Raw genomic sequence first — 14,709 nt, 5'->3', positions numbered from 1 at the left:
CATAAAGAGCCGTGACGGAGACAGGGCCTGTTGTGGCCGGGCTGTCCCTCATCCGCTCACGGCCCCTCGTGGCACTGACGCCAGGGGCACCTCCACCACGGCCCAGCGCAACACAGGAGACACGGGCGCTTTTCACTTCGGTCACGCGGCACGCGCACGCACACACATCCATACACGCGTGCACCCACGCGTGGGCACACATCTGCACACACGTGCATCCACAGTGTGTGTGCACTGACATGCACGCACATGTACACACATACACAGGTGCATCCACTCGTGTGCACACGCACACACATCCGTACACGCAGACATGCGTGCACCCACATCTGCACACACGTGCGTCCACAGTGTGTGTGCACTGACATGCACGCACGTGTACACACATACACAGGTGCATCCACTCGTGTGCACACGCACACACATCCGTACACGCAGACACGCGGGCACCCACACATCTGCACACACGTGCGTCCACAGTGTGTGTGCACTGACATGCACGCATGTGTACATACACAGGTGCATCCACTCGTGTGCACACGCACACACATCCGTACACGCAGACACGCGTGCACCCACATCTGCACACACGTGCGTCCACAGTGTGCGTGTACTGACATGCACGCACGTGTACACACATACACAGGTGCATCCACTCGTGTGCACACGCACACACATATGTACACGCAGACACGCGGGCACCCACACATCTGCACACACGTGCGTCCACAGTGTGCGTGCACTGACATGCACGCACGTGTACACACATACACAGGTGCATCCACTCGTGTGCACACGCACACACATCTGTACGTGCAGACACGCGGGCACACACTCACGTGCATACACACACACGTGTATGCACAGACCCAACGGAAACCTGACTTCCACCGCTCCAAGCTGCTCCTCCCAGGCTGGGAAATGAGAACATTCCATCCACACGAGGAGTCCTTCTGATGTCAGAAACCCAAAGGCGAGGGGCAGGGCATCCAGGGAGGCTGCAGGGTGGCTGAAACCACATGGACGCGGCGAGGTCACCGCCGCCACGGTGCTCTCAGCGCATCCCCGCTTGGCTGTGACCGGGCCTCCCCTGCGACCACGCCCCATCCCCAGTCCCCCGGCTTCCTTGGCTTCCTCGCTGGTGAGCCGGCGGGTGGGATCTCCTTGCGCATCTGACAGCCATGCGTTCCCGCGCCCTCGAGGTGGGGAAAGTCATTCCCTTCCATGTACTCCCACGCTGGGCCTGCCGGCCCTAAACCACTTTAAACCTTGAAACGGTTCCTGTATCCTGCACCTTTCCAACACCCGAATGTTTTTTCCTAAAAGAAGACAGCCCACCCCGAAGACCTTCCACGTGCAACCGGCAAATGTATGAAAGTACCACCGTGGCAGGTCCTAGGGCGCTGCGGGGACAGCCACACATGCGCGGAGCCCTGACGGAGGGTTTTCCGTGTGCCCTGGTGGCAGGGATTTTGGCACGAAAGCACAGTATGTTCCAAAAACAACATCAAAAGCACCCCGGCTAGGCGAACACCAGAGCCGTCGGCAGAAAGAGTACTGAGTCAGCACGGCGCGGGGCTCGTCCCCGGAGAAGACTGGGGCGAGGGGGTTCCCACGGGGCACCGCCACCCACACCCCGTCTGCTCTCTGTCCGGGCTCTCCAACAGCAGCCACGGAGTTTCTGGTCTCCAGAGACTGTCGTTCTTCCCGCCCTTGAAGGAAGAGTGAAAACAGAGGACGAGGAGGCCACGGGACCCACAGAGACGGGTTTCAGGCGGCACGTCCTTCAGGCCCGTGGTCCTCGGCTTCCAGCTTCCGGCTTCAAGCAATATTCACACCCCGAGGAAGTGGCAATTGATTATTTATTGGCCCCCGAGTTTCCGGAGGGGCCGCAGAACTACATTCAAAGTTGTGCCCCACCCTTGAAGGCAACACAAGCTATTTGCGCCTCGGTGATAAATGACGGTGTGCTGAGGGGTAAACTGTATCTTAAGAACGATTGCACGGCTCCCATTGCCACGGCAACAGATGTGCACCCCATCACTCCTCTGCCTATCAAACCACACCTGGAACAGAAAAATCACTCTTATTTGTTCCATTAGAACCACTGGCTGTGGCGCATAATGACTTAAATGACAAAGTCGGTTACCCGGGAGGCGTGTGTCTTAAAGGCACAGACACGGTCACAGGCACCTCCCCACACTGAACCTGGGGCTGCACCTGTCACCGTGTGCTCGCTAATCACGGGGACCAGGAGCCCAGCGGCCACCCTGCCCCTGGCGAGGAGCTACACAAGCCCAGTCCTCGTTTTCCGTGCAAACTGCCACCAGTCAAGGGACGTCCACACGGAACAGTAACAGCTGAGGAACCCCGTCCACTGTGCTGGGTCTGCCAGCTCCAGGCGGGGCAGAGAGACAAAGCGAGGGCTACGGCCTCCCGCAAAACCAAGAGCGCACACAGCACAAGGGCACACGTGCACACACACAAGCGCACGTGCACACAAGCACGCATACGCACACGCTGTGTGACCCAAATACGCCGGACTCAGAGTCGCCCCCTCGTGGATGAGGAGGGGTGGGGAGAGGGGGCAGGGCCCAGGGCACACCCACGAGTCACAACAGCCACTGACCTCATGCTCCGCGTGTCCCACCCTCGGATGGTCGTGTCATTCGCGGTGGCCACCTGGGTACAGGTGTGGTGAGGGCTCCACCGTCCCGAGGTGAACTTCAGCTGTCCCTTCCCTTCCAGGGACGCCGAACCGGCCAGCTGGGAATTGGGTGGTGTTCCAAGGGAAGAAGAGAAAAACAGTAACGTGAACCTTTTTTCACAAAGCTTGAGAGGACATCCTGCACGCACGGGACGTTATGGAAAATAACTAGGGAGTTCTGTCTTTGTCACCTCCCCTTAAAAGGCAAAAACGTTTGAACCTTATTTGGAAAAAGCTATAAAACGGAGCACGGCAAAAATAGAAAGCATATGAACAGCCCCCATGCTGAATGAGACCTGCCAGGGTGTGCCGGGCTGGCCTGCTCCAGCCCGAAGGCAGCACCGCCCAGCCACTCAGCCACATCCCGGCCGGCGAGGTCCGCACGGCTGCTCCAGGCACACGCGCCCCGGCGCCCAGTGCCCGCTGCGTCCTGAGTCGGGACAGCAGGGGCGTCTCTAAGACAGTACACGGGCACGATGTCCCCCCGGGCACAGCCGGGCGGTCAGTGCCCGTGCTCCCCGCAGGCCCCCAAGCCGCCACCACTACCATGCGCCTCCCGGGTTTAGGGGAGGCCTTCCCTCGCCCCCACCCAGCTGCTCCGGGCCTGGCCCCCGCCCACCCCCAAGCCCTCTCCTTGGCAAAGCTGGGCCTTTGCCTTACAACACCCCAGGTGAGGTCTCTGTTCCGCCTTCATGGGCAGCAAGTGCAACCTATTGATCCTCTCTTGGCACAAAGTTAAAGGGTCACTTCCGTTCCAGGCAAGAGATAGGTACTGTGAAAAAAACAAAAATTTAAAAAAGGGGGAGGGGGCACCTGGGTGGCTCGGTTGGTTGAGCATCCGACTCTTGATCTCAGCTCATGATCTCACGGTCCACGAGTTCGAGCCCCGAGTCCGGCTCTGGCTGACAGCACGGAGCCTGCCTGGGATGCTCTCTCACCCTCTCTCTCCGCCCCCCACTTGTGCTCTCTCTGCCTCTCTCTCAAAATAAATAAACTTGAAAAAAAATTTTAAAAAAATAAAATAAATAGGTACTGTGACTGTCCTACTCACGGGGACACAGTGCTGGCGAGGCATGCACAAAGCAGAGCCACGACCAGCCCGGCGCTCTGGGGACAGCAGGACCACAGTCATGCGGCCGGAGGGCGGGACAGCACCCAGGGGGCAGCCATCTCCCAAGGAGGCCCGGGGTGTGCCCAGAAATGACAGGGGGAGTGGCTGGGGACAGAGGCCGAGGCCAGACGAGCTCACGACGGGAGAACATGGAGAATGAACGCAAGGCTTTCCCAGGCTGACCACTGCTGGTCCAGTGGACGCAGACCCACATGTGTGCCGGGAGTTCTTGGGGGCCGTGAAGGGACACCGAGGGCAGCGGCTTGGGGCCACAGGCGGAAGAGCAAGGTCAGGCGAGGGGTCACCAGGGGCAGAGCGGTCCTGGGAACAGGAGGCCTTGGCTGAGCCGGGACCCGGGGCGTCTCAGGGCGACGTCGGGAACAGCATCCGTGGGGACTCACACCAGAGCCCCTCACCCCTCACCCCTGTGCCTGTCCGCACCCGCTCTGAGCTGCTCTGGCTCCCTCCAGCCCTCAGGCAGGGGCAGCGGCACCCAGAGCAGACACCCACAGAAGACCAGGCCGACCCTGAGACTCTCTGAGAAATTCCTGGGGAGGGACGTGGCCCGGCCCAGTCCGTCAGGTGCCACCAGGACCAGTGGGCGGCGGCCAAGCAGGTGGGGAGACAAGGACACGCGGACCACATGGGGACAACAGACGGCGCACTTAGCCAAAGGGGCGGGGCTCTGCCCTTCCTGCTCTGGCACCAGACCTCGCGGCTCCTCTCGGGCCGTCTCAGCAGCCGGGGCGCCGGGGCCCCTGGGAACGCGAGGCCTGAGGGTCTGTGGGAGGTGGCCCCGCACAGAGCCTCCAGGGGACCCTGCAGGGCACGCAGGCCACCCCCACCAAGCCACAGACGACACAGAACGGTGGCGGGCGATTCAAGACGGGGACCTAGACGCCACGCCACGGAGGATCGTGAGTAAGAACGAGGCGGGAGGCGAAGACAGGTGCCCGCTTCGCAGGGGGCATCGCGGCCTGGACGCTAGGGTTCCACACCAGGCGCCAGAGACCCGTGGGGGCTTCAGCCGGGCCAGCCGGTTTCAACCGCCGCACTCCCGGCACTGGCTAAGAAGTATGCTCACAGTTTCTCCTTTAGGGAAAAAACAAACCAACCAAACAAGATTTCTCCGGGTGCTATTCCACATTGCCGGGGATGGGTTAGATCAGATCAGCAAGCAGGACAGTGAAGTCAACACACAGCTCCCTGGTTCTCTGTCACACAGACTGGCTCGTCACCGCAGGCTTCAGAAAGGTGAAGACGCGAGGTCACACCTTCAGAAGAAGGGGATGTACGTTCGACAGGGGGACTTGCCCACAGGCTGGTGGGGAAGCGTCACCGCATCGCCCTGGACACGGATGACCCTTGAGCCTCGTCACCAAGCCCTCGGCACTCGTGTCCCTTCTGATTCCATCAGGGCCACTCGGAGAGGTTAAATCGGCAAAACTAACGAGCACCGTCTGCTTGCAAAGTTCACTCCACAGAACCAGCCTCCGGCCTCCAGCTTCCGGACTCTTCCAGCTTTCTGAAGGCAGCTGGTAATTAATCCATCAACCAACCAGCAACCAGCGGTGCGGCCGTCAGCAAGCACATCGAGTGGCCCCGGCCACGCCGAGTACGGCAGAGGGACAGGTGGACAGAGGGTCGGTGACCCGGCCCACACCACACCCCCCTGCTGCAGAGGTGAGCGCTCCACGTGAGGCTCGCTCCGGTGGGAACGCTAACTGGTTATCGGCTACCGCGCGGTCCTGTCCTGGTGAGGTCACTGCAGCCGCACGACGTACATGCTAACAGACCCACGTCCCAGATGAGGAAACCCAGGTACAGATGTGTTAATAACTGCAAGGAAACCCCAGCCAGCCCGTGGCACGGCCAGGATGAGAGATTACAACGGAAATCCGGACATCCCAGAGGAAACAGCGCTGGGCCAGCTGGAGGGGCCAGGCCGGGCACGGTGAGGACCCGGGATGGCCTCTGGGGCCGCACACACCTCAAATCGGTGAAAGCAGAGGGAGGCAGGCACAGTGAGGCAGAGACGGGAAACATACACATCCTGACCGGACAAAGGGCAGAGGGGAGGCGGTGTAGGCTGAGTGGGCAGGGTCCGTGGAAGGTCAGCCCAATGGCCTGAGGGCAGGAGGCTGGACAGCCCATGGCGGGCAGGACCCTCCCTAGGTATCGGCCTTCAAACCAACAGAGCCCTCTGTGCCGAGGGGCGTCCTACACCATGTGAGGTTCCCCACTGCCCCACTGGCTTCGATGAGGCTGGCGGCCACACTCAGAGGCCCGCGTGCAGGGAACCGAGGCCCCAGGCCAACGGTATCCTGAGCTTGGGGCACAACCCCCCCCATCCCCAGTCGAGTCCTCTGATGAGACCCAGACACTGACTCCTGCACGCGGCCCCTGAGAGACGCCAGGGGCGTCCGGCCTCCAGGTCCCTGACGGTCACACAGAAACTGTCGTGCCAGGTGGGGGCTGCGGGAGGCAGCCACGTTCCCGGTCATTTGTTAGAGATAAGGGACACGAGCGCCTGCCAGAGGAGGGGGAGACCATGAGCGATGGGCCAGTCTAGCCCCCTGACGTCAAGCCGGGAAATCTGAGACCAGAGAGGGTGGGCGACGCCCCGTGTCTCACACAGCGGTGGGGCAGGAACAGGACCTGGGCGCTCCCTAGCGCACGATCCGCCCGGGGCAGCGGGAACGCCGTGCCCGAGGTCCCTCTGCAAGACCGCCGGAAGGAGACCTCGCCGTGCAGGTTCTAAGGCTGACCGAGCACACGCTTAGGCTTCCTGGTGACACGGAGACAGAGCTGTGCAGGAACCCCAGAGTGCCGTTCATGCGGCACCCCGCTCTTCAACACTCACAACAACGACCCCGTCCCGAGCCTCCTGCTCCAGAGGGAGGGACTAGAGCCGCCCCCCACACCTCTCTTCACAGACGGAACCCGCCCCAGCGTGTGAACAAAACACAAGTCTGGCGAACAAAACTCTGCGACTTGCGCTGCCGTGAGCGGCCACGTGGGCACAAAGAAGAGCCGGCAAAGCGTTTCCAGACACAACAGCCGCACTGTCTGTGCCCAGACCCCGGGCTGACAAGGCGCCGGGCTCGGCGGAAGGATCACAGCAGACAAGAGGCACGTGCGGGCCACCGCCCGAGATGCCGGGCGAGTGGCTGAGAAAGGGAAGGAGGGGAGGCAAGGGACGCAATGGCAGGGCTGCGGCCCCTCCCCGCCCCGGGGACTGGGGGGCTGCTCTAAGGCACACATGACGGGCTTGTGTCCCTGCCGGCGACTGGTTTCGCCAGGCACACGTGGCGGTGTCTGAAGACAGGAAAGAGGGACGTCCAGGAAGGGCTTTCCTTACAAACAGGATCCAGGCAAGAAGTCTGCTCTTTGTGGATGATGTAGGAGTCTGGATGCGATGGCTGGAGCCACCGCAGTCACCTTGCAAGCGTGACGGGAGAAAGCAGCACCGTGTGACTGCAGCACAAGAGAAGCGTGCCAAGTGGCTGGGTCCTGATGCTATTGAGACACTGGACTGACAAACCCAGAGCTGCTTTATAGCCACGTTCCTTGTCACATCAGCCAGCAAACTCCCTTAGTCTTTAAGTCATTTCTTTTGTCCTGCAGCCAAACGCGTGCTGGCACGCCTACAGTGCCCGTTTGAGACGACACCAACAGGGCATTCCTTTGAGTATCGGGTGTCCCCTGCCTCTCTCAGGCCGGAAATTCCAGCCCCAGCTTTGGGCATGAGCCCCAGCTATGATTCCAAGCGACCTGGCCAGTGGCATGGTCCCCTCGAGCCTGGCTTCCCTCTGGTAACTCTCCCATGAGACAGAGCTATTCAGGAGCCCACCCCGCAGGGCCATGGAAATTAAATGAGAGCCTCCAGGGCCCGGACAATGCCCGGAGCCCTGGTCTGTCTTCAGGGGTGGACGGAAGGCGTGGGGTGAGTCATCAGGGTCGATGGGGTGACGGGAACGGGTTCAACAGGCTGCCCTCAGACGTGGAAGAGGCGTGGGAGAGCAGGGCTGGCCGCGAGGCTGGTGTGGACAGGGGCCCTGAGGAAGGCAGAGCGGGATCCCGCCACCCCTCCGCCCCAAGCTGTCCAGGGTCACGGGGGTGGCTGCACGGGCCCCACACTGCTGCGGGGACTCTGTTCCCCGGGAGAAGGCGTTCCAGGCTCTGCAGAGCTGGCCTCCTGGGAACCAGAGCCAGCCTGTCTTTGAAAATGCACACAAGGTATTAGGTGCCAGCACCGGGGAGGGAATCTGAGGCCGTTTTAAAGTTATTTTTAGCGTATTGCAAACAGCACTCTATTTGCAGGAAGAACAGAACTACGAGGGCTTTTGCCCCTTTGCTGCTCTAAAACCTGAGCTCTCTTTGCAGAGGAAACCGTGCGTCCTGCTCCCACACCTGCAGGCTTGACCTCAGCCCCACACTCGACACCGCCAAGGTTGTGAGCGCAGATTTCAATTTCCTGACCAAGACGGACTAGAACATAACCAATGCTCCTGTCGCGCCAACCAGACTCCGGCGATCCGCTGGAGAGAGAGATCTCATCACAGGCCGTTCTTTGCAGAGGGGGAAGCTTGTACGTAACGTGGGCTCAAAAGCCCGGAAGCAGTGCAGCGATCACACACGCGCCCTTCACGTGTGAGTTGTGATCCCCCCTGCTGGCTCTGAGGGGAGGAATTTAATTATCAAGTCAACACAGACTGCTTTTCGGCGTCTCGGTTTCTCTCCCTGTACCTCTGGCCTTCGCACTGGGATCCTAGTCAGCGACTCTCGTTCACAGCCCAGGTTTAAGCACTGCGTATTCCGGCCGCCGTACGCATCCACTCACCCAGACGCTCATCCGGCCCCCACCCCCACCCCCACCCCCACCGTGCGGCCAACAGGCGAGCGAGGCCTGTGTGCCAGGCACCGAGGGGCCTGCTGTCCTCACGTAAGGGCCACTTCACACGTGTGGAAACCGGTCCCCACTTTACAGATGGGGACACTGAGGCCAGTGCAACCAAGCAACTCACCCGAGGTCACCTGTGGGTGGCGGGAAAGGGACCTGACTCCCAAGCTCGGGAGGCTGCCTGGACCCCACCCCCACCCCGCAGAGCCACGGCCCTCAGCGTGTCCTTTGTGTGCCTCGTGCCTGCCAGGGCTCCCTTCTGCACGGCTGCCGGCCCACGCCCGGCCCAGCCCATCACAGCAAAGCCAGCCTGGGAACCGAAACTCCATCAGCCATCCACTGCGGACCCCAGCACCGGGCGGCCAAGTGCAGGAAGGCAGAGGCCGTGCGTCTGCATTCAAAGCCCGGCCACGTGCCCCTCTTCAGACAGCCCCGGGCCGCGCAGCAGGGCTCACCGCCTGGCACCACTGAGGCTCGCACGCCTCGCTCCCCCGGCCGCAGCAGCTGCGTCCCTTAAATACACCCGTGTGTGCAACATACTCTCCCCTCTATCATCCGCTCTTACTAGAAAGAAGGCTTTTGAGAACCTGGGAAGCAAACACTTTGCCAGACACCGATGCCTAGCTCTCTGTATTTGGCGATTTCTTCCAAGATCTAACTGGAAGATTAAAGAATATTAGCTGTCTCCGACGTTTACAAAATCAAAGCCATGTGTAGCTATCATGCCACATGAGATACGCAACTTAGGAAACGACTTGCCCCGTGTTTTCCTGAAGAAGACGGCTTTTTTTTTCTAAAAACAAGTATCCGGAGACAGAAAGCGCGGTGACCGCTGCCTGAAGCCCCGCCCGCCCCGCCGACTGCAGGCAAGCAGCGAGTGCTCTCATCTGTGTAGGACTGCTTTGTATGAGGCTCACCACAAAACCAGTTTCCAGACTTGCAACCTGTGCTGCACGGACCAGTTTTACAAAGCCTGGGCAGCTACCTTATTTACAAGACCTTCCTCCCAATAAATCTTGACCGTTTCCAAACATCACATCCGCCCTCGCAGACAAACCGCGACGGGCCGGTGGGGACAGCCAGGCGCCGAGGCTCGGGCCCTGGGGGGGGCGCAAACGTGGCTCAGAGGCACGCACGCGGGGCCACGGCAAACACTTCGTGCGGCATCACAACCGCAGCCCCCAATCTGCCATTCAAACCCTGCAGCCTCCACGACGTCCCCTGGCTCCCTGGGTCTTACTTTTCTCAACTGTCAAGTGAGGGAGTCGAATTCTGTGACCCCAAGGTCTGTGTCTTTCTTTACATGAACGTGGACTGCTTTACAATTAGCGAGGGACAAAGATTTGTGGAAACACCTCGTGAGCCCTGTTACGGCTTCGAAGCCACGTGGTGGGTGTCTGGGGACCTCTCCAACCCTCCCGTGTGTCCTCAGCACCAGCCGTCCACACTTGCTGCGTGACCACAGGCACGCGGGATGGATCCGCACTCTCTGGGCAATGGGTGCTCGACCCTCCTCTCTAATCAGACAGGGAAAGAGCCACCACGTCACCGGAGACCTTGGACACGGGACGAGGGAGTACAGCTCTGTGCAGCGGGCCCAGCGAGTGCAGCACATGTCCGTCTGGGGTGGACGCAGATGGTGGGAAGTGTGCACGTGAGGTCGGGGGGAGTGTCTGTTCCCTTCCCTCAATTTTGCTGGGGACCCATTAAAACCTCTCCAAACCTTAGGTCTATTAAAAACAAGATGACAACCTTCCATCTGCAAGAGGTCCCGCTGACAACACGAAAGGGCAGAGAGCAAAGGGACACAGCGTGGGGCGGAGTGGCCACGTCTGCCCACACTGCCCCGGGGGCCGGGAGCGAGGTCCCCGTGCTGGGCCGCGTCAGCAGAGGGCAGAGCCGGGACAGGAGAACGGGTTCCAAGGGGAGCCCGCTGGCCCGCAGCCTCGCTGCTGCTGAGCAGTCGGCATCAGAGATGACAATGGCCTCACAAGCCTCCTTCTCTGCTCGGGGACACGTCTGGGGACACAGGCCGGGAGCAAGGAGGGGTCACAGCACGGCAGGGGACAGCCGGGCTCCCACGGGAGAGGGGGACACCGGGGCCGGGAGTCCCAGGCCCCGGCCACCTGGTGCGTTCGTCCTGAGGGTGGCCCAGCTGCCACCTGGCAGTCCCTGTCTCCCTGTCCCCAAGGAGAAACACGTGTTGTCTACTTCCTGGCACAGCGGACGTGCCCTGAGCTGCACCAAATGACCTTCCCGTCACCACCAGCTCCTCCCCGTGTACATGCAGGCGATCCTCCCGGTGCGCGTTCAACCTCAGACCACATTTCTGAACCAACACTGTGTCCCTGACGCCTGCTCTCTTCCTTCAGAGAGGCACTCCTGAATGTCCGTGCCCCTGGGTGCATACAGCCGAGCAGGTGACCCCGGGTTCATCCTCGAGAAGCCCTCACACGGACGCGCGGCCGGAAGGAAGAGGACAGTCAGCTCTGAAGGCGCCCGCCGTCCTCCTGCTCGGCCGCTCGCTCGCTGCACCTGGGAAGCTGCTTGTTCCCACCGCTGCTGGAAGCCACCGGGCCCTGGAGACAGAGGGGCAGGAACCAGAACAGGGAGGCGTCCCCTCTGCCCTCGGCAGGGCCGGGACCCCACGGAAGCTCCCTCCCAGACCCCCCCGGGCTCTGCTAATGATTACAAACGGCAAAGAACCTCCGATTTAATTGCAAAAGGTAATGATGCAGCGAGCACAGGACTCGATTCACCGCAGCAGACGATACCCTCCAGCAATAAACACCCCGAGGAGCGGCGTGTGAAGGTGGCCAGGATCCATAGGAAGGTTTCCGTATTAAACACCCGGCAGAGGGCCGCAAAGTGCCGTTGACAGAACTGCTGACGGCGGATAAAAACGAAGCAGAGGAGCCTAAACTGGTCTCCGCAGAAAATAAGTCACAGATCAATCCCCCTACATGGCGTCATTCCGAGACGGCCGAGGGTCCGGAGAGGCGTCCCCGTCTGGCTTCAGGACGGGCTGCCGAGGGGGCAGGGCGGCACCGAGTGCATGCACACACGCGTGCAGGGCCCATCACCGCCCCGGCCTCTCCGGCCCCCGCAGTCCAGCGGGAACGGACTGGCCCCTTCCTGCCCCCCGTCCGCTCTGCAGCAACGCCCACGAGAGGCGCGTGGGAGGAAGGGTCGGGAGGCGGCTTGCGCCCATGACCCAGACTCCACAGCAAGGCCACAGGAGGGGGTGAAGGGCCAGCTCCCCACACACCTGCAGGTCCACAGGGAATGGCCCCGGGCACGAGGTCCCCCTCGAGTGTCCCGTTCGGCTGGAGGACTCTGGCCGATATTCGCATTCTGTCCCACACGTGCACGGTCCGAGGACTACAACTGTGAGAAGGCACAAGCACGTGTGTGAGCAGAAGGCCAGCTGTAAGGCCACCGGGGGTCACAGGCCACAGGGGAGACGGGTCACAGGTCACCGTCCCTCTTTACAACTCACGCAGAAACTCGACAGGTCACGAGCACCAGGAAATCAGCGTTTTATGACCGCTCCTACCTAAAAGAGGATTCCAACCAGACTTCCAGTGTCCGTTCGTGCAAAAGACAACACACTGGAAATGAGAAAATGCGTCAGGATGGCAAATGGGCCAAAGGGCAGAGATGTGTCAGCCTGTGGCTCTGAGTCTTACGTGTGCCCGGGTCCCAGACAGCGTTCACCGGAGACAGCCAATCACACAGTTCTCTGACTGCTGGCTCTGTCCGTGCACTAAGCGTTTCCTAACCAACGTCAGGATTCTTAGCACACACGAACCAAGACGTGTTTTCTCAATTCAGCCGATAGGTCCCATTAAAAACACAACACGTAGAGGCCCCTGGGTGGCTCAGCCGGTTAAGTGTACAACTTCGGCTCAGGTCACGATCTCACGGTCTGTGAGTTGGAGCCCCAAGTCGGGCTCTGTGCTGACAGCTCAGAGCCGGGAGCCTGCCTCAGATTCTGTGTCTCCCTCTCCCTCTGCCCCTAACCCACTCACATTCTGTCTCTGTCTCTCTCAAAAATAAATATTTAAAAATTAAAAAAAAAAAACAAAAAACCTTTTAAGGGGTGCCTGGGTGGCCCAGAACGTTGAGCAACCGACTTCAGCTCAGGTCACGATCTTGCAGTTTGTGGGTTTGGGCCCCGCGTCGGGCTCTGTGCTGACAGCTCGGAGCCTGGAGCCTGCTTCGGATTCTGTGTCTCCCTCTCTCTCTGCCCCTCCCCGGCTCATGCTCTGTCTCTCTCTCTCAAAAATAAACATTAAAAAAAACTTTTTAAACTAGCCCTGCATGGGGCTCTCTGCCGTCAGCACAGAGCCTGCTTCAGATCCCCACTCTCTCTGCCCTCCCCCGCCAGCCCCCACCTCCACCTCGCTCTCTCAGAAATAAACACTAAAAAAAATTTTAAAAATAAAATATAATAAACATAAAATGACACAACACAGGAAACCGTAGCCCTGTCACTCACCACGGCCTGGCTGGAGCTCTCCTGCAGGTCCCATAGCAGGATGTGGCTGTCGGCCAGCGAGATGACTCTCCTCCCGTCCCCCGTGGGCTCCCACACCACACTGCAGGAAGAGGAGGCCCCATTAATTTGACGCCAGAGGCCCCGCACCTGTGTCTGTGGCTGCCCCATACCCACTCCAAGCCACGACGCGCGGGCGCCCTCTCCTGCTGAATGTCCGTCCTCCCCACTCGGCCGCGGGGCCTCCGGGTACGAGGAGGTGAGTGCGGGCCGCGATGGCACCGGCACACGCGTGACCCCCCCACCGCTGCCTCTCCCTGTGGTCTCTCTCTCTCTTGCCACACGAGCATGCAGCCAGAAGAGGGCTCTCGCCAGGACCCGCACTGATGCCCTGACCTTGGACTCCAGCCCCCAGAGCCGTGACAAATAAGGTTTGTGGTTTCGGCCCCCAGCCTGGGCTGCTTTGTTGTGGCTGCCGGAGCCCATGTGTCTTCCTGTTGATGGAGGGACGGACAGGTGACCAGCTGTGCCAGCTGGACAGGAAGCGGCCTGCTGGGGGCCGGGGCTCGAGGAGGCCCAGGATAGACACTGCCGTCTGGGGAAGGATGCCCACGTCTTTCGTAGCCCAAGGACGCGGCTGACACAGTGACTGGGGGGGGCGGCCCTGCCTATGACGTCACGTAATGTCATCACGTGCCGGCCAGTCTGAGCCAGTGTCCTGTCACCTGCAGCCAAAGCCACCCTAGCTGATAACACACACATGTGAGTCACTGATGAAAGATCACAAACCCATCACCTCCGTGGTAAAACCGTGGAGATGAAAAGTTTTCAGGGTTCCTGTCTCCCTGATGAATCCCTCAAGTGCTTATACAGAGGAGAACGTCGCTGCCACATGGGGGTGACCGTGGACGCCACGTGGGAATGACGGCGGATGCCAGGAGACAGGGCACGATACTGACTGACGGGGGGCGGGGGCAGCCCCAGGTGCAAGTCCCTCACACCAGCTTTTCAAGGCCGTCAGCGCAGCTATGATTACTTTTAATCACAACATTAACATAATTCAAAACCACAACGTCTTTCTCCTTTACAGTTGAAGAAACGCACGTGATGTTCACAGCACTATGACCACGTAGATCATTCCTGCATCAGACGCGGCCTAGCGCATCCTTCTAACACTAGGGGCGAAAAATGCACAAAATCCAGCCCATAAAATTAAAACACAGCAGCTGGAAGAGACGCCAGGAAGCGAGGTTCTGAAATCCGCTCCGATTCTGTTGCGATGATGGCCAACCCGAACTCTGAATTCAGACGCTTCCCGAAGCAAGGTGGCCGAAGTCCGTCCTGGCAGTGCATCTGCACAGGTGAGCCCCTGCAGAGCTCACACGCCTGACACGGAGCGCCAGGGAAAACACAAACCGGGACAGAAGGCCGAAGGGGGCGGCGCCGGCCTGTCCCGGGAGAGAACACCGCACTTACCTGTGCCCGACAGT

At 60.4% G+C, this 14,709-nt stretch overlaps 1 protein-coding gene across 8 annotated transcripts in view; it reads right to left on the bottom strand.

Annotated features, from left to right (window-relative positions):
* Positions 1–14,709, bottom strand: part of EIPR1 (EARP complex and GARP complex interacting protein 1) — a 122,181-nt gene that overhangs the window by 4,548 nt on the left and 102,924 nt on the right. For 5 of the 8 annotated variants that reach the window (XM_047845205.1, XM_047845206.1, XM_047845210.1 and 2 more), the window contains 3 exons: positions 13,223–13,322; positions 3,363–3,479; positions 2,630–2,766 (listed from right to left, as the gene is read on the bottom strand). The exons of 1 other annotated variant lie outside the window; for it this stretch is intronic. In XM_047845205.1, coding sequence (XP_047701161.1) covers positions 2,630–2,766; positions 3,363–3,479; positions 13,223–13,322 — 354 coding nt within the window. The remainder of the gene's footprint in view (positions 1–2,629; positions 2,767–3,362; positions 3,480–13,222; positions 13,323–14,709) is intronic. 2 more of the 8 variants (XM_047845208.1, XM_047845207.1) reach the window with 1 other exon arrangement.

The sequence above is a fragment of the Prionailurus viverrinus genome, unplaced genomic scaffold, assembly GCF_022837055.1.
Source record: "Prionailurus viverrinus isolate Anna unplaced genomic scaffold, UM_Priviv_1.0 scaffold_33, whole genome shotgun sequence".
NCBI classification, from domain to species: domain Eukaryota; kingdom Metazoa; phylum Chordata; class Mammalia; order Carnivora; family Felidae; genus Prionailurus; species Prionailurus viverrinus.
The sequence above is the reverse complement of the archived record's forward strand: the minus strand, read 5'-3'. Positions and strand labels throughout refer to the sequence as shown.